The following is a 23,774-nucleotide window of genomic DNA, read 5'->3' as shown; positions in this document are numbered from 1 at the left end:
TTAAAAACGTTAATACACTAAATAGCCACCAGAGGACAAGCTTTTTCCTGGAAGAGAACCTTGATGTCCCCAAGCCTGCCCAGTGCATTCTGTATCGGCCATGTCTGGTTGCGAGACAGAATACAGCTTCTGTCAAATGTGATGTAAAAAGTATGTTTGTTTTTTGCATTTTAGTTAACACCACACCTTTTAGTAATCGTAAATGAATTATCCTAACCTGCTGCGTAAACTCTCATTAACCTGATATGAAAAGTCCAATTTGACAAAAGCTTTATCCCTTCTAGACAAAACCCTCAGTACCGCCTCCCCTCAGACCAACGTGACAGGAATCAGAATTGCGGATGACCGTGCCACTGGGTCTTTGTTTTCAGTTAGCCTTAGATAAACAAGCGGTGCTGCTGGTCCTACAGACAATCTACGGATGAGATAGTAGAATCGGCTGGGGAAGTCGGTTACATTCAGAGCTAGAGTAATGGCAACAGTTAAACCAGATGACAGACTGACACGTTCTCAGGGCTTTATGTGCGTTGGTTTTGCTGGAGTTTTCAGTAAAACTGTCACGTCGCCTCTGGAGTTGGTGAAAATCAAGAGTCAAGTAGGCACATTTCACTGTAAAAAAGGCTTTCTGCACAGCTTTCTTGTCGTCTACCAGAATGAAGGCCTACGGGGATTTTGGAAGGGAAACCTCGTCTCCTGTCTCCGCCTGTTTCCTTACAGCGCCGTCCATTTGGCAACATACAAACAGTGAGTCAATAATGAATTAGTGTTTCTGAGTTATGATACGTTTATTTTAGACAACTATCTATAACGTTAGAGCAGGTGTAGGCAATTCCAGTCCTCAGGGGCCCGATTGGTGTCCGTTTTTCCCCAGCCAACACACCTGACTCAAACAATCAGTATCTTCAGTTTTAGGATTTGATTATTCAGCTGTGTTTGCTAGGGGTGGAGAAAAGTAGGACACCAATCAGGCCCTGAGTTGCCCACCCCTGCGTTAGAACTAGCTGAGACACACGCATTTGACCCTCTTACGCTCTCACGGCACACCTTATTTTTCGCATTGAAATGTACAGCTTTTATTAGTCCATTGTGTTGTCAGCGCTTTAACTTTCAACTGTGCTCCAAATCGTTTTGAAATCCGAGCGCCTACAATTTTTAAAATCACGAGTGGAATCTCAATGTCCTGTCTTGCCGCGGAACATTGAAGCATATGATTGGTCTAGTTATGTGAAGGATAAAGGGGATTGGATTCGCGTTTTAAAGAAACGCCCCTCAAGATACGATTAGAGTGGAGTTGAATGGAGAGCGTTTTCCACTGAGTTTATAAAAATGTCATGTTCGGTAGCATTGTTTTATGAACGATGTTGTCAGCAAAATTAGGTTGCTATTACTCCCGTCCCTGTTGCAGAATGCAGCCTTTTGACAGCATGTTCTAAAGTCGATTTAATCCACCCTAATCCACCCCATTAGTCCCCTTGTTTGGTGATTGGCATTTAGGCTGTGACAACGAAAAAGCAGCAGACAGCCCTACAGTATGTTTTAGCAGGGAAGTTTGGTAGGGTGACCTGATTTGTAACTATGGAAATAATTTTGTTAGATTGTAAACCTAAATGTGTACATTTTATTATAGAGGGGGTACAATAAATAAAACAATTTGGGTAGAGTTTTGATCAGTGGAACAATTCTCATTCTTAACAAAGGGATAAAATATAGGGTAATTACTGTGCTTGTCAGCAAGAACATGGCTCTTATTCCCCCCACACCTAATTTATTCCACTTCTTCCCTATTTTTACCAGCATAACCACATATTTGAAATCTGATATCCCTACTTGTTTCTTTGAAAATTAATTGAGGATATCGCTTCAGAAATGCATTAATGGACAGTTGACTAAATCATACAAAAGGCATTGGATATTAAATGCTACAGGAATTAAATATAATTTGACATTTTTAGTATTGTGCAAATGCAAAGCAGAGATGGTAGAGGGATTCACAACTCAAATGCATCATTTTGTCTATGTAGAGTAAAATGATGGCAAAGATCTTCAACTACTATAGTAGGCATAAACCACCTGTATTGATATTCATTTGACTTTTCTTGAAGGTTGGGTGATCTTGAGAAATGTTTATAACAAGAAAATGTTCAAACACCCAGCACTTGGGAAACATAGATCAGAGAAGGCCAACTCTCCTGGGGAGCCAGCAGGATTTTCTTCCAGAACTATTTTAAAAAGGGATTTCACCCAAATTACAAAATGTTTGTGTCCTTACCTCGAAAGCAGTCTATGGACAAGACGACTGCAATCTATAGTTTGTTTACCATCTGCCATCAACCATTAATATGTCCTGTGCAGAGCCTACTTTACATTTCATTCCTCCAGAATCTTGATGTAACAAAGCGGTCTACTTTGAGTGTTCATTTAATGTTCAAAGCATCATGATACACCTACTTTTCCACCCTGGTCATAGGCCTAAGCCATGTCAAAATACATAGAATTGCAGGAAATTAGCTTTAAAACAGTCAAATAAAATAAAAGTCCCCGGTCTAGGAATTGTGTCAGGGGGCAATGAAGTTCACTTATCAAATCTCACTCCAAGCTTTCTTCAAAAATGGTCTTCCCTGCAGTATACTGAACAAACATATAAATGCAACATGTAAAGTGTTGGTTTCATGAGCAACATTTTCTATACTAACAAAAAGCTTATTTTTCTCAAATGTTGTGCACAAATTAGTTTACAACCCTGTTAGTGAGCATTTCTCTCTTGCCAAGATAATCCATCTGCCTGACAGGTGTGGCAAATCCAGAAGCTGATTATACAGATTGATCATAAAAGGCCACTCTACAATGTGCAGTTTTGTCACAGAACACAATGCCACATGTGTCAAGTTTTGTGCATTTGGCATGCTGAATGCAGGAATGTCCCCTAGAGCTGTTACCAGAGAATTGAATGTTCTTTTCTCTACCATAAGCTGCCTCCAATGTCATTTTTAAAGAATTTATCAGCTGAAAATGTCCCAGTTCTTCCATGGCCTGCAAACTCACCAGACATGTCACGTGTTGAGCAAGTTTGGGATGCTCTGGATTGACGTGTACAGAGCATATTCCAGTTCCCATCCAATATCCAGCAACTTCGCACAACCATTGATTTGTGGGACAGCCTCCACAGGCCAGAATCAACAGCCTGATCATCTCTATTCAAAGGAGATGTCGAACTGCATGAGACAAGTGGTGGTAACACCAGATACTGACTGGTTTTCTGATCCACGCCCCTACCTTTAAAAAAAGAAAAAGTATCTGATCATGTGAAATCCTTATAGAAATTGTAACTGAAATCAGTGTAATTACCATGCTATCTAGCTAACATTAATCAACCAGGCGTCATTTTACTGGGTTTACATGCAGTACCAGTCAAAAGTTTGGACACCTACTCATTCCAGGGTTTTACTTTATTTTTACTATATTCTACATTGTAGAATAATACAGAAGACCTCAACTATGAAATAACACATGGAATCATGTAGTAACCAAAGTGTTGAACAAATCAAAATATATTTGAGATTATTCAAAGTAGCCACACTCTGCCTTAATGGCAGCTTTGCACACTCTTGGCATTCTCTCAACTAGCTTCATGAGGTAGTCACAGACATCTCGACATCAACTGTTCAGAGGAGACTGTGTGAATCAGGACTTCATGGTCTGATTCACCACTACTAAGGGACACAAATAAGAAGAGACTTGCTTGGGCCAAGAAACATGAGCAATGGACATTAGACTGGTGGAAATCTGTCCTTTGGTCTGATGAGTACAAATTTGAGATTTTTGGTTCCAACCGCCATGTCTTTGGGACGCAGAGTAGGTGAACGGATGATCCCTGCATGTGTGGTTCCCACCGTGAAGCATGGAGGAGGTGTGATAGTGTTACCAGCAAAGCACCGCCACACCATCAGTGATTTATTTAGAATTCAAGGCACACTTAACCAGCATGGCTACCACAGCATTCTGCAGTGATACGCCATCCCACCTGGTAAGTGCTTCGTGGGACTATAATTTGTTTTTTAACAGGACAATGACCCAAAACACACCTCCAGGCTGTGTAAGGGCTATTTGACCAAGGAGGAGAGTGATGGAATGCTGCGTCAGATGACCTGGCCTCCACAGTCCCTCAACCCAATTGAGATGGTTTGGGTTGAGTTGGACCGCAGAGTGAAGGAAAAGCATCCAACAAGTACTCAGCATATGTGGTAACCCCTTCAAGACTGTTGGAAAAGCATTCCAGGTGAAGCTGGTTGAGAGTGCCAAGTGTGCAAAGCTGTCATCAAGGCAAAGGGTGGCTATTTTGAAGAATATTAAATATATTTTGATATGTTTAACACTTTTTTGGGGGTTAGTACATGATTCTATATGTGTTATTTCATAGTTTTGACATCTTCATTATTATTCTACAATGTAGAAAATGGTACAAATAAAAACCCGTGAATGAGTCGGTGTCAACTTTAGGCTGGTACTGTATTTGCAACGACCGATAGATTATATGATTACTTAGCTAGACATAGTTTGAAATGAACACATCTGCGGAACCGGTATTATTGTTGATCCACCGTGGAGCATTATAGTTATTAAACCCAACTCACTTCCGCTGTTTTTAGATTCCTTCTATTCTTGACCAATCAGATGGTTCTGAAAACTCAGCCAACTATGGTGTCACTTCAGAGAAAAACACGCTGGTTTTAGTTGTGTAATCCCACTTGACCATTCCACTTTACATACCCAAATCTAACTGCCTGTAGCTCAGGACCTAAAGCAAGGATATGCATATTCTTGATTCCATTTGAAAGGAAACACTGAAGTTTGTGGAAATGTGAAATTAATGTAGTAGAATATAACACATTAGAACTGGTAAAAGATAATACCAAGGGAAGCCATAATGTATTATTCCAGGCCAGGTCGCAATTTAGATTTTGGCCACTAAATGGCAGCAGTGTGTGCAATGTTTTAGACTGATCCAATGAACCATGTCTGTTCAAAATTTTGTATCAAGACTGCCCAAATGTGCCTAATTGGTTTATTAATAACTTTTCAAGTTCCTAACTGTGTACTCTCCTCAAACAATAGCATGGTATTCGTTCACTGTAATAGCTACTGTAAAGTGGACAGTGCAGTTAGATTATCAAAAATGTAAGCTTTCTGCCCATATCAGATGTCTTTGTCCTGAGACATTTTCTTGTTACTTAGAACCTCATGCTAATTGCTTTAGCTTACATTAGCTCAAACGTCCCGTGGGGGACCCACCAATTCTGTAGAGGTTCAGTAAATCAGGTGTTAACAAAAGGCACATATGACATGGCACAAGGGGGGTGCTCAGAACTAGTTTTTACCCTTAAGTGTGTATATTACTGTATTTATACTTGGAATATCGCTTTTCAACAGCAAATGTTCACAAATCGCTAGAGAACGTCTTTAATATTCTGTGTTATGGTGGATTCTCAATGGAGAATATGATATTTGCATAGTATGTTTACTCTCAATGAAAGATTAAAGCTGTTCTTGAAATGGATGCTCTGTTACAGTTATGTAACACAGTTACTTATTTCTATCATTTCTGGAAGTATTGTATTGATAAACAAAGCCATAATCATACATATATTCACTGGCTATACCTGCATCACAAGCATTGATTAAAGTAAATACATTTTCAAGATAAAAATGATTTAGAACCAAAACGTTGACCTCTGGTTTTTTGGCTTTCCAGTATCGTCCACCTCCACATGGATGAATTGGGCTACATCTCTCAGTGGAGGGCAATTTTGGCTGGTGGGCTAGCTGGTGTAAGTGCTGCACTGGCCACGTACCCTCTGGAGGTGGCAGAGACTCGCCTCATAGCTCAGAACTGCAGAGAGCCCACATACAGGGGGGTGGTCCACACGCTCTCCAAGATATACCAGACCGAAGGCCTTCGAACACTCTACAGTGGATTCTCTCTCACAGTCCTAGGTACACATGTCTGTATACTACAGAAATGTGGAGAAAGATGTTCCCACACAATGATTCAGTATAACTCAACGTTTCCCAAAATCGGTCCTGGGGACCTTAAGGGGTGTACGTTTTTTTTTTTTTTTGTCCTAGTACTACAGAACTGATTCAAATAATCAACACCTCAAGCTTTTTAGTTTGATAAAACGCTGGTATAACTATATAAAGTGTCCGGAGTCTGCTTACTTGTGAAACACCCTTTGCCCCTCTTACAACCTCTTGAGTTTTCATTGTTTTTACATTTGGAACAGACAAACAAATCATATTTATTTCAAGAGTTTATTTAGGTTGTTCTATGGGGCATGGCTAGCAACTGTGGATCTATTCTTCTACAGGTGCGTTTCCCTTCTCCATTGGTTGCTATGCAGTCTACGTCAACTTGGATAAGCTGTGGCGGGAGCCCCAATTCCAGTTCACTCCACTACAGAACTTCATAAATGGCTGCTTAGCGGCAGGAATAGCTCAAACCTTCTCCTACCCCTTTGAAACTGTGAAAAGGAAAATGCAGGTAAGGGCCATTTTATGAGATGTAACCAGATTGGTAATACCACATTTGTCCATAAGGTGGCGGATTTGTACACATTTGTACTGGTACCTCTTACCGGTACATACTGGTTAGTAAAACATTTGTCCTTAATAAAATAGCCCTCGAGTGCATCTGTTTTTTAAAACTTTATAAACAAAATGCAACATAGAAGCTTAGAAATGATCCCAAAAATATAATTACACTTTCAAAGTTTCTAAGATAAGATTAGGAAGACAGTTTCTTTGTACACTTTATAAACAATAACTTACAATAGCTATTGAAATGTAAGTTACCATAGTTTGAGCCCAAGTATAAGTTCATGTCTCTCCTCGCGTGGCCTTCTCTCTATGTATAAGAGGGTTCAGTAGGACTTTTATGAAGGACAGAATACTACATCCGTTTTCATCAACGTGTTATTAGTGACCTCAAGGTGCTCCGGCAGCTGAGAATGTGAACACTGTTCAGGGTCTGCCTGCAATATAGATACGTTCTCTAAATATAGCTGGTAGCTATCACACAGTGGACAAGCACACTCCTAATTGAGAAGCCAATAAAACAAACTGAACCTCTCTTTAATCCCCTCTGCCTAGTTTCAGACATACAGAACCAACACAACTACATGTATTCAAATGAATCTAACGCTTCAGCCACAAATAATTTCTATTCACATGTTGCATAGAAGTCTATCTGATGATTAGTGCAAAATAAGAAGTGTCAAGTAGAAACATGACACAACCCATAAGCGAGAACATTTTTAAAGGAGTTTGCTTGAGGCAGGGATGCAGTTATTGTTTCACTCGGCAGCCAGTATAGCATTTCCTTAACAAACTCAGAATTTGACATCCGTAAAGGCCCTGGGACTGGGACTGTGTTGTCTTTGGGGGAAGGTTCTTCTCTTGGATTGGAGTGCCTTCTAAAATGAGAATGCATCCAGTGCGGAGCCAGTTAAGTGGTTAATGCTTGACAAAGCGAGAGAACATTTTGTTTTTGGGATGTGCAGTTATGGACATCCGGTGAGAATACTGCCTGACACCACACCCACATTTGCTCAGTTCATTTGCTTATATCAAAATATTGGGTCATGTGACATCCAAGTTACAAATGTCCCTTAGCACAGATCCCTGGTCAGTTTGCGCAATTATCAAACATTTGAGGAATTTCCATTCATTCCATAGTCTCTTACTACTTGGATCACACACACACACACACTTTTATGAAGGTCAGTGCTATCTGGGATCCTTGGGACATCCGTACCATAAACCTTACCCGTACCATTTTCAATGTCAACTTCAATTGAAGTTTACATCTGAAATGGTTAAGTTAAAGGGGTAGGGATGTCCCAAAGATTCCGGATAGCACTGACCCTTTTATGAGTTGGTTGCAAATATCTGTCATTTATTGATCCTAAATGTATTTATATTGGTGCTCTCCGGGGTCACTTTCCAAGTAACTGGTCTAACTGTAAAACGCTCTCATTACATAATGAAGTGTCATAACTCCTCTAATCAGGAATTTTTGTCCTCGTTTATTGCCAGGCCCAGAATCCTCGGCTCCCGCATTACGGTGGGGCCGATGTCCACTTCACTGGAATGCTGGACTGCTTCAGGCAGGTGATCAGAAACAAGGGCATCCTGACACTGTGGAGTGGCATCACAGCCAACATGATCAAGGTATGACAACCTAAGTCATGTTCCCATTATTTATTTTTCCATTAGCCTATTATCGTACTGATTTATTGTGCTCTAACCCCCACCCCTCTACTAGTCCTCCTCTGTCCCATCTGCTGTAGAGATGGTAATATACCGCCAACACACCTATATCAAACCGAGGGAGAGATGCTTTGTGGGTAATTCACAAACGGGATATTACAAGTTGGCTGCCGTGGGACTGTTTCTGGAACGGCATGCACTGCGCTCATTTTTCATCTCCAAATGGCTTTTCACGATGGCAGTGAAGTTGTTTGGTTTACTGGTGTAAAATCTCCTCACATGAACAGTCTAACAATGAAATTGTGGACAAGATAATTACAACCAGGCCCTACTACCAGGGCAGATTCTAACCTACCTCTTCACATTTTATACAGAGACACTTCAAAAGCTATTGAGCCCACTGACATCTTCCCTGTTTTTCCTCCTTAGATTGTCCCTTACTTTGGCCTTCTCTTCAGCTGCTTTGAGATGTGCAAGCAGGTCTGTCTGTACCGCAACGGGTACATTGTGTCTCCATTGAGCTATAAGTTAGCACCAGGAGTGGACCAGAGCATGGGCCCCACTGAGGTAGAAGAGGTGAAACGGTACTTGAAGAATAGGAGTTTTCAGTCACAGCAAGGAAGTCGCTGGTAAAACTGGTGGATCAAAAACGTCTGGATTTCTGAAGGGGCTGATGATCATTAGTACAGGAATGTGTCTGAATGATGATGGAAAAGAGTCAGGAATATTTGTTGGAATGCTTCAATGCTTTGAAGATGACTATTTGGTTGATGTCAGGTCTTTTACAGCTTTGTTTGTGTATTAGCAACCATTTCAGAATCAGAGGTAGATCCATTGATATTTGAAAGTTGCAATGCAATCATAAGAATTGCACTTCTATACTTAACACATGGGAAAAATGTTTTACTGTTTGTTCATCAATTCCTCATTCAGAGTTAAAGTATTTTTTTTATGATAGTTTTTTTGACAGTTCTGTGTTATTACTACAGTTTATTCATGCTTATGGGCTGCAGGTAGCCTAGAGGCTAAGAGCTTTGGGACAGTAAGCGAAAGGTTGCTGGTTTGAATCCCTGAGCTGCTGATGTGCCATTGAGCTTGGCACGTAACCCTAATTGCTCCTGTAAGTCGCTCTTGATAACAGCGTCTGCTAAATTACCATTTTTAAATGTTACGGCGCTGACCTGGTTCTAACAATGGTCTTGGCCTTACGTAATGGCCATGAAGAGGAACACAAAGCACAAACCTGTTTATAAAATGGAATTATCTTACAATGCAAGTGAATGCTTTTTTTCATTATATTTGTAATGTAGTAATGACTATTTTAACAGACTTGGGTATATCATATTTATGTGCCTTAAGGTTTCCTTTATTGATTATAGGGCTTATTTTGATGACTGTTTTAATTATGATAGGTAGTTATGTAATTATTCACACAGGTATCTGAGTCGAAGCCATTAATCAGTTGCTAACTTTCATAGCACATACTGTATCGGTGTGATCTTAGCAATAAAATTGTAACTGAAGCACTTCAGTGTCACTGAGAATTAAAGGGGAAAGGAAACACTAGGCTTTAAATCAAATCAGTTCACTGTAACTAACGCCTAAAGTGTTTCCATTCCCCTTTAAGATTACGTGTATACGGTATGTAATACATTTGATGGATGAAACTATGCAAATGTATAATTAATTATTTTAGATTGAGATGATTCAGAATCATTAAAGTAAATTTTACTTGAACAGTCATTGTAATGGACAAATAAATTCCTTTGCTAAGCAAGGTGGTGTGGCTCTCCTGAACATGGGTTGACAATGTATGGATGACAACACAAATTCCATTTGTACTTATGTAACAGTATAACTTTAGATCGTCCCCTCGCCCATACCCGGGCGCGAACCAGGGACCCTCTGCACACATCAACAACAGTCACCCACGAAGCATCGTTACCCATCGCTCCACAAAAGCTGCAGCCCTTGCAGAGCAAGTGACATCACCGATTGAAACGCTATTTAGCGCGTACCACCGCTAACTAGCTAGCCGTTTCACATTCGTTACACTTATACAAAGGAAATTAATGGAGCAATATCTCCCTCAGTATCATATTTGGCAGGACACTACATTCAGAAGGATGTATCTGATGTAAATGTTGATTACAGAATGGGTATACACATGTGGTTCTCTCCTTCAGGATTTTTTATCTCAAAGGCTCTAAGAGGTACACCCTACAGAGAATACCCTAGTCAGGTGACTAACCTGATCAGCTACTGTTCCCCCAGTGCGAGCTGACCCCACCACCTTATTACAGTAAGCCTGTAGACAGCAGCATTTCATTTTCCCAAAAGATGTAATGGATATTTGAGGAGCTGATGCTTTTTTTTGTCACAAGGAAGTTTGATCACAGGACTGACTATCATTGTCACTTTGTATGACTGTAAGATAAGTTGTGTCAATGTCATAATATAACATATCAGATCTGCTTGACCATGGCATTTTATCTAAAAGGAATTTTAAGGAACTGCAGAGTCAAGGACATTTTAACCTGATAGTGAATGGGATGACCTTTTCCCCCTGTATCTAAGTGTCCTCTGGCTCTCACAGCTGATGATTAACACAGAGTAGTAGACAGGAGGTTCAGTTGCTCCAAGCTGCCATACTTTTCACATGACCTTGGGTCCAGAACTCAACCTAAAGTTGGTAAGGCATAAGCAAGGTTTGATGAGTGTTATTCACTCCCCATCAACCATGTAGGCGTACTGCACCTAGAACCTATTGAATGACATGAAAATAAAAAGTAATATTTTAAACTTTGGATAACTTTTATCACGTGTATTATTATAGGCCAAAATTTCATGAATGATATGAATTAAATGTTTATTTTGAAATACTTTGGAACAGAGGCCAACAACGCAGTTTAATTCAAATTCACGAAGACTGGACAAATCTCTCATCTTTCAGGCGAGGGTACAATCATTAAAATAGGTTTCCGCCTACTAAATCCACTAGCCCACCAATGGCATGCCGCCTTCCAGCTCCCGTTTTGTCTCGCGAACACAGTGGTATTAAATCCTCTCTCAACTAAATGGATCGGCCATTTCGACTGAGCCGGTATACCCCAGCAGTCCTTTTGTTGAACGGGAAGGTTTCCGTGTAACAACGTCCTCGATAACAACCGAAAATGAATGAGACCGTCATCTCGTTCGGCAAGGACTTCTTGGCTGGTGGTATTTCCGCTGCCATCTCCAAAACAGCTGTAGCCCCTATTGAAAGAATCAAGCTGCTTCTTCAGGTGAGTTTGGCTTTTCAGAAATGTAATCTACTGATGTTAGCCCTTGACTCTGCAGTTTCTCTCAAGATCACTGTCTCCTTTGAAATACAATGCAATATCCATTTAGATCAAACAGATGTATCAATTGTCAGTTATAATAATATATCAAACGTTAATGTTATTAGTGACATTGACAGTAAGTTAACGTTAGGAGCTCGCTAACTAGTTAACTTGGCTAATGACATTGGTGCGTTGCGAAGATGCGAGTGACCTTTCCATTTTGGTCCCTCTTCGCGTGCGGTGAGATCACTTGAGACTGTCAGTTCAGTAGTAGACCGGTGTCTTGGTATTTGGTTTAACTAGCTTGACGCTTGCTTGTTGCTCAGGACTATTTCGCAACCATGCAAGTTAAGTTGACTCGTAAAAGACACCGTGTTCGTCTTATGATCATTGTCATCCCTACAACTCAAATTTGTGTCCTTGCCCATTGTCATCAAATATGGCGCAGCTGGTAGTTACTAGGCCCTAGAAATTGCCAAGGTCGCAACAAACGGAGGCTTCATCCTGTGTGAACTGAGGCCTAGCGAGCACCAAACTCGTGCGGAGGCGGGTCCTTCTGCGTTGTGAATGTTGAAAGGCGAGATGTGATTGGTGCTGACTAGTTTCTTGATTTTAGCAACTTCTATCCATGTACCGGTATCCACAATGTTGTCCTCGGGAATTTGATTGGAGCTTGCCCTAGAGGTGGCAGGTAGCCAAGCGGTTAGTGTTGAACCAGTAATCGGAAAGTCGCTTCTTCTAAAACCTGAGCCGGTGAAAGATCTGGTGTGCCCTTGAGCAATGCACTTAAACCTCATTTGCTCCAGGGGTGACCCTGTAAAAGACATTTAGCTGCGGCTCTGGTGCATGTGACAAAACATTTTGTTTGCCCATGTTTCATTACCATGAGAAGCATCTTCAGGGGTGTTGGCTACTTGTCTTTGTTTATTTAGTTGGTAGTTGTCAACTTTGCTAAGAACATTGTGCAATGATTGAAGGGCACACAACGTGTTGAACTCCCCATATAGCGAAGCCTTTTTGACATTAAACAGTTTCCTTTTCTCTTTAAATGTTTTATATTTCATAAATGTATAGTATAAGCAGGAGTGGGATTTTGATTTGTCTTTTTGATTACAGGTGCAACATGCTAGTAAACAGATCACCGTTGACAAGCAGTACAAGGGCATCATGGATTGCGTTGTCCGTATCCCCAAGGAGCAGGGCTTCCTGTCATTCTGGAGAGGAAACTTGGCCAACGTCATCAGATACTTCCCCACCCAGGCCCTCAACTTTGCATTCAAGGACAAATACAAGCAAATCTTCCTGGATGGCGTGGACAAGAAACAGTTCTGGAGGTACTTCGCTGGTAACCTGGCCTCTGGCGGTGCTGCTGGAGCCACCTCCCTGTGTTTTGTGTACCCCCTCGACTTCGCCAGAACCCGACTGGCTGCTGATGTCGGTAAGGCCGGTGCTGGGCGTGAGTTCAATGGCCTGGGTGACTGCTTGAAGAAGATCTACAAGGCTGACGGTCTGAAGGGCCTGTACCAGGGCTTCTCTGTGTCTGTCCAGGGCATCATCATCTACAGAGCTTCTTACTTTGGCGTCTATGACACAGCCAAGGGTGAGTCCATGGGCTGCTTTGAGCACAGGCCTCAATCATCATATTTGAGTAGAGGATCTGCAAGTGTCTGTTCCAAAGAATGTTAGAGCCTACTTTAATCCTCTTGTTTTTTCTCTGTAGGCATGCTGCCAGATCCAAAGAACGCCAGCATCCTTGTCAGCTGGGCCATCGCGCAGTCGGTGACTGCAGTCGCCGGTCTTACATCCTACCCCTTTGATACTGTGCGTCGTCGCATGATGATGCAGTCTGGGCGCAAAGGAGGTAATTGTAAACTTTTGAACACTTGTCAGTGTTGTGTATTCAGCAACGCTATCCACAACATTGAGCTACATCTTGTGCGTACCATTCAGCTACGGCAGAGGTATGACCTATTTTCCATGTGTTTTGCAGGTGACATCATGTACACTGGCACCATTGACTGCTGGAAGAAGATCGCGAGGGATGAGGGTGGCAAGGCCTTCTTCAAAGGAGCCTGGTCCAACGTTCTCCGAGGCATGGGTGGTGCCTTCGTGCTAGTTTTGTACGATGAGTTGAAGAAGGTCCTCTAAACTGTTTTTATGTCCACCATAAATGTTGTGAGATGTTTAAACTGTAACATATCTTGTACAGTTGGAAGGACGGTCAAATTCCACCTTGTTTATAGGGACCAACTAGTATGTCGGTGCTAGTTGTACTGGGAAAATCGGTTCTGCACTTTTTAATTGGCCCAATGTTTGTTTTGTTTGCCCCCTCACCAGAATGTCATTCCCATAAAACAAAGGTAACTAAGCCAGATCTTTAAATATCAACCTGTTTCATCCAGATGGTTTGTTTTTTTTAGTCAATACTGTAACAATAAAGGCAACCTACTGAATGAACCTACAATTAACTTTTTTACTTTGTGTCTGGAAGTAGCCTGTCTGTAACCCTGAATGGTGTGTAGTGATTCTCCTGGCTTCCCTTCAGTGTGGTTTCTCTTGAGAGCCAGCTGGTGTCTTATTCCTGGGGGTGTAACCTTAATCTCTGGGTTGTCGTTGGACTCCTGCCAAAGTCAGCTGACGAACTTGGACTGGCTCGGTGTAATCTATACAAACTGGTGATAAGGCTCCAAACGCTGGCGACCTGAAAGAAAATTTTGCAGGGGGTTTTATGACAAGTCAGCGGCTTAAGTTTTTACCTAATCAAAATGCGTCTTTGAATGCAATTGACTCATTTGTAAACTAAGTGGCATCCGGTGCTGAGGAATCTAGGATTACCTGGTGAAGTGGATTACTTCAGGCTTCTAAACATCCTTTATCTCCCATCAAGCCTCTTCTGACTCAGAACTGGTGAGATGCTGGACCATAACTGTGTAGATTAACCAAAATAACAACCCTGCTCAAAGTTGTCAATTTTATTGTTTAACCTGCAAGTTTGGGTGCCAATCCACATTGTTTCTCTGCAGTGTTAATTCACTGGATCATATTGCAAACTCCCTTTCCCTTCAGACAAGATGGCAGGGTAACTTGTAATGGTGGCAAACCTGAATGGAATAAAGCACTACTAGGAAATTAAATCAGTGGGTGCAGACATGTTTGAAGTCTTGAGACGTGGCTGAGATTCTTCCAGATATGTGATAGGAGCAGGTGTGACGACCAATTGGTGCCTATCCAAACTCGTGTCATCAAGAAGAGTACAGATGCTCCTTTCCCTTTTTATATCAACTACACTGTTACATCAGTTGCGGCTGCAATATATTAGGTCATAATCCCTGTCCTTGGGATACCTTCACTAGTGTAGGGGAGACAGTCAACTTCTGAAGTAGGCCTGTCACGAACTCAGGTGTATTGTGTCTAGGATGCTCTTCAATGGCAGACACCCTTAATTTAGCTCACGATGCCTCAGATTACATGTGATTTACCCAGCAGGGTATGAAGTATCTGTAATCTTCCTAACTCCTGCGTGGGACGTTTAGGAAGTAATCCTTTGCATCAGGGTCTTTGCTATTCGGGATCCTTGGGACATCCCAAGCTAGTTGACATTTAAAATGGTTAGGTTAGGGCACGTGTCAAACTCATTCCATGGAGGACCAAGTGTCTGGGTTTTCACTCCACCCTTGTAATTAAGGAAATCCCCTCACCTGGTTGCCAGTTTTAATTGAAAGGAAAACAATATAACTCTCAGACTCTAGCCCCTCTATGGAATGAGTTTGACACCCCTGGGTTTAGAGTAGGGACATCCCAAGGATTCCAGATAGCACTAACCATTGCGTCAGTTTCACGCCAGACATGGTCTGGACAGGTGAACAACCTACAACTTTGGCTGGTAACTTTAATGTTTCAGCATGTCCTTTCCACCTCTGCGTCATTACAACTGAATTAGGAGGCATTAGTGAGTCACTTAGTAGTGGGGCTCAGTGGCATTCAGGCAGGTTTATTCTGTGTCCATGTGAGTCATTAAGCAGACATCCATTTAAGGTCATTGGAGAGAGCTCAGACTAGCACCCTTTCAGTGCCACACCTTTGGACTGATTTGTACATTTTCTATATCCCAATTTGAAAGATGTCATTAAAATAAAAAGGGACAAAGGCCAGTATTACAATTACTCACAATATTAGTCTGTTTTCAGGTTTGCAGTGTGATTATTTACTGATCACATTTTTCAAACGGTGAAACTGGTTTGATCTGCCCTTAACTGGTGTAAAAACCAATGTCAAAGAACATATCGTGCAGATGGATTACATGGTTTTAGCAGATTACTCACCACTGGGGGCATGCGCCGGAATCCATTCCTGACTGCGCTGCTGTTTCATAACCCTGTCCTTGCCTGGTGAATGACGTAATAGGCTACACACCCCAAATCCAGCCGCGTCTCTGCTTAGTCAGTGATATGAAAGTAATGTGATTATTGGACGGCAACATTGAGTTCAAATCAGGGCCGGTTTTCCCGATAGTGAAGAAATGTAGGTTTACCAGTGGTTTAATGATGCATCTTTCCCAAAACACCACGCAGAGAGAACGGTCGCTAACTGCATAGTTGGAACATGTGTCGATACTGAAAGGATCAAAAGAAAGGGGACGCTGCTCTCGGATCAGCTTTCTCCAACATTTGCCTTAACGTTTGAATTATTTCACAATACTGACGACGGATCAGCTCCTAGAGAGATATTACCGCCTACGTTGCACATTTTAAAGTGTATTATTATAATGCTTACCCAATGATGTGCCAAATCCAATGAAAATATAATGCGTACCGAATGATGTGCCAAATTGGTGATTTAGTTAATTTTCATTGGTTACTAAGCATTATAATAAGCCGCCTCAATATTTGCAAGCGTAGGTGGTAATATCTCTCTAGGAGCTGATCCGTCGTCAGCTGCTCATTTAGGCAATACTTATTTCATATAAGTGGATTCCATATTTTAAATGGTATTTAGGATCTGTATTTGTTTTTATACACTGTTTAACCACCACCTGTGTGATTTATGGTTCACCTGCCATTCTTAGAAATGCATAGAGTGCCATCCTGTGGTGAATGGATGTTACTAGCATTTTATCTGTCCTTTGCACACTGTTGGCATAGCACCAAAGCGTCGTTCACCAACAACATAAACGTAAATGATGGACCAAATGCGTTCCTTGACATGTCTACACTTGATTTCTATGACAAATCTATATTGGTCAATCAATTACATTCCATGAAAGAAACTTTTTTTTTTATCCAAACATGATTTACATAAGTTGATTACAAAGTCTCATATGGCAAAGAAACCTAAACAATGGACCTTTGTTTTTTGTTTATAATAAAGTAAAAGTTGTGCTGGTTGGGTATCTTATTGAGAAAGGCATAGTTGAAGTTTGACATATTCCCTGGATTTGAACTTGTGTCCACAGCAATACATTGATTGCAGCCACAAAGCGTACCAAATAAAAAATTTAAAAAACATGTCTATTTTGGTTGGCCTGGGGAATCAGTGGCCTCCTTCAGGTGTCTAGAAACTGCACTTGTACAACAATGCTCTTGTAGCCATGACACGTAAAAATTGTTTCTATAGGAGAGGAGGCTGGTGGAAGGCACTTTAGGAGGACAGGCTCATTCTAATGGCTTGAATGCAATCAATGGAACAGTATCAAACAGATCAAACATATGGAAACCACATGTTTGACCTCGTTCCATTTATTCCATTCCAGCCATTACAATGAGCCCATCCTGCTATAGCTCCTCCCATCAGCCTCATTAGGTCCATAAATCAGACCAGTGTCCACCTCAGGCAGCACATCCTGAACAAGCTCTGTCTCAGGTCTGTGTTTGGCACTACACTTGCAACTTGCGGACCAACTGGCAAGTGTCTTCACTGACATTTTCAACCTCTCACTGACCGAGTCTGTAATGCCTACATGTTTCAAAAAGACCACCATAGTCCCTGTGCCCAAGAAAGCGAATGTAACCTGCCTAAATGATTACCGCCCCGTAGCACTCACGTCGGTAGACATGAAGTGCTTTGAAAGGCTGGTCATGGCTCACATCAAAACCATCATGCCAGAAACCCTAGACCCACTACAATTTGCAACAGATCCACAGATGATGCAGTCTCAATCGCACTCCACACTGCCCTTTCCCACCTGAACTAAAAGAACACCTATGTGAGAATTCTGTTCATTGACTACAGCTCAGTGTTCAACATCATAGAGCCCAAAAAGCTCATCACTAAGCTAAGGACTCTGGGACTAAACACCTCCCTCTGCAACTGGATCCTGGACTTCCTGACGGGCCGCCCCCAGGTGGTGGTAAGGGTTGGCAACAACACATTTGCTACGCTTTTCCTCAATACTGGGGCCCATCAGGGGTGCGTGCTTAGTCCTCTTCTATACTCCCTGTTCACCCACAGCTGCATGGCCAATTACGACTCCAACACCATCATTAAGTTCGCTGATGACACAACAGTGGTATGTCTGATCACCGACAACAATGAGACAGCCTATAGGGAGGTCAGAGACCTGGCAGTGTGGTGACAACAACCTCTCCCTCAATGTCAGCAAGACAAAGGAGCTGATCGTGGACTACAGGAAAATGAGGGCCGAACAGGCACCCATTAACATTGATCCCCCCCTTTTTGATACACTGCTGCTACTCGCTGTTTATTATCTATGCATAGTCACTTTACCCCTACCTACATGTACAAATTACCTCGACAAACATACACTTTACCCCTACCTACATGTACAAATTACCTTGACTAACATATACCCCCGCACATTCACTCGGTACCAGTACCCCCTGTATATAGCCTCGCTATTATTATTTTATTGAGTTACTTTTTATTTCATCTTTTACTTTAGTGTATTTAGTAAATATTTTCATTACTCTATTTCTTGAACTGCATTGTTGGTTAAGGGCTTGTAAGTAAGCATTTAACAGTTGTATTCGGCGCATGTCACGATCGTCGTATGGAGTAGACCAAAGCGCAGCGTGGTTAGAACACATTCTTCTTTATTTAATGAACACGAAGAACACTTAAACAAAAAAACGAATGTGACCGCTATATAAACAATGTGCTAAAGTGCAACATAACACAGACAATAACCCATGAAATACCCAAAGAAGATGGCTGCCTAAATATGGTTCTCAATCAGAGACAACGATAAACACCTGCCTCTAATTGAGAACCAATCTCTGCAACCATAGACCTACATAAACACCTAGATGGAAACAACCCCATAAATCTACAAAACCCCTAGACAGTACAAAACCCTAGATGAGACAAAAATACACATACCACCCTCGTCACACCCTGACCTAACCAAAATATATAAAGAAAACAAAGAATACTCAGGTCAGGGCGTGACAGCGCATGTGACAGATACAATTTGATTTGATTTGATCCCCCTATGTGAATGTACTACACTATTACAGCCCCTTCCTAGATGTCCAGAATTTTGTGGTACAATTGATGCTCTCAACCATGAACCCTGGATTACTGGATTAAGCCCCAGTCCATCTGTTCATAGTTTGTGGAGAGGCGAATGGTATTAAATGTTTTTTCTAAAAATGTGGTGCATGCTTCCTCAGGTTTTGTCCCTTTTCAGTCATTTGAAATGTTTTTGTATTTTAACAAATTTAAGCAAGCTCAGTTGATCCAATGATGGCCTATAGACAATAGTGTGCAACTGCAGCCCTTAATTCGGGGCATTCCTGCATCTGCATGAACGCCCACCCTCCCCCTCGAGCATCCCATTGGTTTCTGAATGAAAGCCCCGAATTAAGGGATGGAATTTTTTCGCCCCTGCCTAGACAGTGTCCTTCGCTCCTGCCTGCCAGGCAGAACACCTGCCCTCACTGTCATTAAAAGAACTGCGGGTAAAACAGTGCCCGACAAGCTGGGGTGAAGGACATTGTCCGCTAGCAAAGCAGGCGGAAGACTGGGGCGACACCGTGTGTTAGCTAACTAGCTACCTTGCTAGTTAACAACAGTGTGTGTTTGCTTGCTAGTTAGCTAGCACACGGTTGTTGCCTCCGCCTGCTGTGTACTGGAGAAAACCGTGCCCGACAGGTGGGGGCGAAGGACACTGTCTTCCGGTCGTCCATCCCTCACACTAGCACAGCAGACAGGAGGCTAGGCCAACACTGTGTACTAGCTAGCTTGATAGTTACGACACAGTCTGCTTGCTAGTTAGCTAGTACACGTCACCCCCACCTGATGTTTACCAGTGTCCTCCTTAGGACTAGCTAGCACACAGTGTACTTTGCTCCCGCCTGCCAAACAACTGCCCTCGCCATCGTTAACAGAACTGCGGGAAATCAGTGCCCGACAGGTGTGGGCGAAGGACACTGTCTACCGGTGAATGGAGCCTAGCCTCCGCCTCTTCTGTGGGGCTTATTGGAGGTTGGCATCCAACGTTATTGTGCATTACTGACACCTATTGTACTGGAGCGCCACCGCCTCCCGCCTGTCCTAATTTTATTATTATATATTTTTTTACTTAGGGGGTAGATCAGCTTTAATATTGCAGATAGATTGTAGCTTCCATCAATGTAATTGTCTGCCTCATGTACAACCCCCCCATATATATATTTTTAAATATATATTTTAAAAAGTATATACAGTACCAGTCAAAAGTTTGGACACACCTACTCATTCCAGGGTCTTTCTTTGTTTTTACTATTTTGCCAGATGGTCCTAAGGAGGAGGACATGACACACCCCCCTCATATCTTTCCCAGGCACAGGCAGGAACCAAGGATTGTTTATGACACCAAGACTGTTTCTTCACAAAGTCAAATTTCCTTCACATTCCACCCTTTTATCACTTGTGTGATAATAATCATGCCATTTTAAGGTAGGCATTAGATTTTAACTTCAATATCCCATTTCTATTAAAGTAAGGGAAATCAACACATAAAACCAGACACTTCATCATTTCAGGCCCTTCATTCTGGGTTATACAATGTAATTAGTATGGTGATATTATCATCATAATAAAGGTTATGCTTCTATTAATGAATGTGAATTCAGCAAAAATACACAGACATATACAACATGTTAAGTAACATTGTTTAGACAAACTAAGAAAAAAAACACGCTGCAGCCCATTTGGCAATTTGGGATCCCCAACTTCCAAACAGGGATTCCAACCAAGTCGCAGGCATCCACTTTGCTTGTGGGGAATTATTCATAGCAACAGCGGCAATGTATTCGGCGAGATCATTAATATTAGAAGAGTGATCTGAGACAAAAGTGTAACTTTCATTGCTAATTATTGCACGAGTGCCCCCCTTAACCTGCTAAAAGATAGTCAAGAGCCTCTCTGTTTTGCAGAGCCAATTTACGCAATTCTTTGAGCATTTCCAATTTCCTCTATGTCTCTAGAGACCACTTGAATTTGGTCTAGGGCACATGCATATTGACTTTCACAGGGAAGAGAGAGAGGACACAAGTAATACCAGTTTCACACCAACCTTGCTTACAATCCGATGGCTCTCCTCATAATTTAGGGACACAGCTCTGTCTCTAGAAGCCACGCCTTTCCAAATCATAATTAGAACTATTGATAAGTTATCCAACCCAAATTTAGAATGACAGTCCTTAGTGCTTCACGTTGGTTCTATCACTTTAATTTAAGACCCTCCACTTACTACATGCCGATACTGGCAGAATGTACATTTACATTTACATACAGTATATTCATCTTATATTTCTAGCATGAACTATTCTCATCACTTCCGGTAATGACATATTGGTATCTCAATGCACTCTTAGTCTAACTTACTATACATTTTGCAGTGTGCAGACCTCCACAATCAACCTGATACCCCAAATATTTTTGGGGGGTTAGGCCTAAATCAATTACGGGCACAGTTGACCACCCCCCTTCCTCCGGGCACCTATCCTTCTGGCATTTATTCATTTCATTCTTCAGATAGTGTTTCAGTTTGTCCTCCCCATTGCACATGTTCAAAGTGGATGGCCCTTGATAATGTCTCTCACCTGATCCACCACTGTCCTTTACAGTCCATTAAGTCTTGTCTATTTTCCTACCAGCAAGTTTGGACGGGATTTCTCTCTCCATGCTCACACCACGTGGACTCATGTCGCACTCCTGAGCGAAAAGGCATGAGAGAAAACGCAGTTGATAGCTTCGACTGGATGCTGTGTGCAGGTTGCTGGCTTGGGCTCAGGTCTCACAGTAGAAGTGGTGAAGGACCATACTGAACGCCATTGTCGCCATTACTTAAGCCGGTCGAGGTTCACACTGTCCTTGGTCAAATGATCCCTTCCATGCATCTAGATACCATCTGGGGTCACCTTCGCCAATAACCCAGAGAGAGGACAGACCAGAACAACAGTTTAGTTTAGGGCATTTCTGATTCAGGAAATCCAGATAAATTATTTACAATATGACAAATTATTATTACTACCAATATTCTTAATACAGTTTTCTAAAACCAATGTCAAAGAGAATAACAACACACAGTTGAAACCATTTTTTTATACTCCCCTATCATCTTGGCGATCTCACCGCAGAGTTACAGGGTCAGGGAGTCAGAGGGATAATCCTTAGGGAGAAATCCTGACCATCCAGCAGACACAATCTGGTGAGATTTGTTATTGAAGCCTGACAAAAACAAAGAAAACCAAACAACAACAGCAAAACACCATGTATCACTCGAGGGGGGGGGAATACTTCAATCCATTTGGAGTAACTGTAAAACATTAACAACATCTTTTTCCTGAAAAACAATTAGCATATTTACCAAAGGCCCAGGGAACCGAATCTGCATATTTACCAAAGGTCCGGGCCATTTCGCTTCCGCAGCACCGACCGGTATCCAGGAAGGTGAAGCCTGAAGCGCTGGTACGTCGCTATATTGCTGCGGCTACACCCCCCGAAGCCGAGATCTTTCCCCCCGTGCCAAGATTATTAGCCCCTCTGCTGTTTGTCCTCTGTTGCCCCGTACCCTCCCTACTTTTCCTACCTCAGTGGCTAGAGTCAAAACCATGTCTGACTGCCCCTTGTCTTCTGTTTCTAGGCCCATCCCCCCTGTGTCATTGATGGCCAGCCTGAGTACACGGTGAGATGCATCTTGAGGGTTCGACTAAGGAGCAGGGGTTTCCAGGACCTGGTTAACTGGGAGGGTTATGACCCAGAGGAGAAGTGCTGGGTTCCCGCTAAAGACATCTTGGACCCGGCCCTCATCGCCGACTTTCTTTGCCGGCATCTCAGTCCACCAGGTATCTACCCAGGTGGAATGCCAGGTGGCGTCTCTAGAGAGGGGGGGTACTGTCACGCCCTGATCTGTTTCACCGTGTCCTTGTGCTTGTCTCCACCCCCTCCAGGTGTTGCCCATCTTCCCCACTTATCCTCTGGGTATTTATACCTGTGTTTTCTGTCTGTCTGTTCCAGTTCGTTTTGTTTGTCAAGCTTACCAGTGTTCGACCTGTCAGCTCCTGTCTTTTCCCAGCCCCTCTTTTTCTCGTCCTCCTGGTTTTTGACCCTTGCCTGTCCGAATCCTTTACCCGCCTGCCTGACTACTCTGCCCATCCCTGAGCCTGCCTGCCATCCTGTACCTTGCTCCTACTCTGGATTATTGACCCCTGCCTGCCTTGACCTGTCGTTTGCCTGCCCCTGTTGTTACAATAAACATTGTTACTTCACATAGTCTGCACTTGGGTCTTACCTTGATTCCTAATAGTGTTGTGACAAGGTAGAAGTGGTGTACAGAAGATAGCCCTATTTGATAAAAGACCAAGTCCATATTACGGCAAGAACAGCTCAAATAAGCAAAGAGAAATGACAGTCCATCATTACTTTAAGACATGAAGGTCAGTCAATCCGGAACATTTCAAGAACTTTAAAAGTTTCTTCAAGTGATATAGCAAAACCCATCAAGTGCTATGACGGAACTGGCTCTCACAAAGACTGCCACAGGAAAGGAAGACCCAGAGTTACCTCTGCTGATAAATTCATTACAGTTACCAGCCTCAGAAATTGCAGCCCAAATAAATGATTCACAGAGTTCAAGTAACAGACACATCTCAACATCAACTGTTCAGAGGAGACTGCGTGAATCAGGCCTTCATGGTCGAATTGCTGCAAAGAAACCACTACTGAAGGACACCAATAAGAAGA

General features: G+C 42.3%; 2 protein-coding genes and 1 long non-coding RNA gene across 3 annotated transcripts; 2 read left to right on the top strand and 1 right to left on the bottom strand.

Annotated features, from left to right (window-relative positions):
• The first annotated feature begins 206 nt into the window (after nt 1-206).
• LOC112256201 (solute carrier family 25 member 43) lies at nt 207-9,657 on the top strand. The gene is made up of 5 exons (XM_024429274.2): nt 207-744; nt 5,750-5,991; nt 6,366-6,538; nt 8,092-8,226; nt 8,695-9,657. The coding sequence occupies exons 1-5, from the start codon at nt 473-475 to the stop codon at nt 8,896-8,898; spliced, it is 1,026 nt and encodes a 341-aa protein (XP_024285042.1). The 5' UTR covers nt 207-472; the 3' UTR covers nt 8,899-9,657.
• LOC121846913 lies at nt 6,296-7,690 on the bottom strand. Its single transcript, XR_006083911.1, has 2 exons — nt 6,850-7,690; nt 6,296-6,518 (listed from the first exon to the last, which is right to left on the bottom strand). It is a non-coding gene; the product is annotated as an uncharacterized LOC121846913 (long non-coding RNA).
• Nucleotides 9,658-11,339: 1,682 nt separating the features above from the next.
• On the top strand, nt 11,340-14,052 carry LOC112256202 (ADP/ATP translocase 2). Its single transcript, XM_024429275.1, has 4 exons — nt 11,340-11,549; nt 12,705-13,188; nt 13,309-13,449; nt 13,579-14,052. Exons 1-4 carry the CDS (start codon nt 11,439-11,441, stop codon nt 13,734-13,736), a joined length of 894 nt encoding a protein of 297 aa, XP_024285043.1. The 5' UTR covers nt 11,340-11,438; the 3' UTR covers nt 13,737-14,052.
• Nucleotides 14,053-23,774: the final 9,722 nt, after the last annotated feature.

Source organism: Oncorhynchus tshawytscha, linkage group LG08, assembly GCF_018296145.1.
Source record: "Oncorhynchus tshawytscha isolate Ot180627B linkage group LG08, Otsh_v2.0, whole genome shotgun sequence".
NCBI lineage: Eukaryota > Metazoa > Chordata > Actinopteri > Salmoniformes > Salmonidae > Oncorhynchus > Oncorhynchus tshawytscha.
The sequence above is the reverse complement of the archived record's forward strand: the minus strand, read 5'-3'. Positions and strand labels throughout refer to the sequence as shown.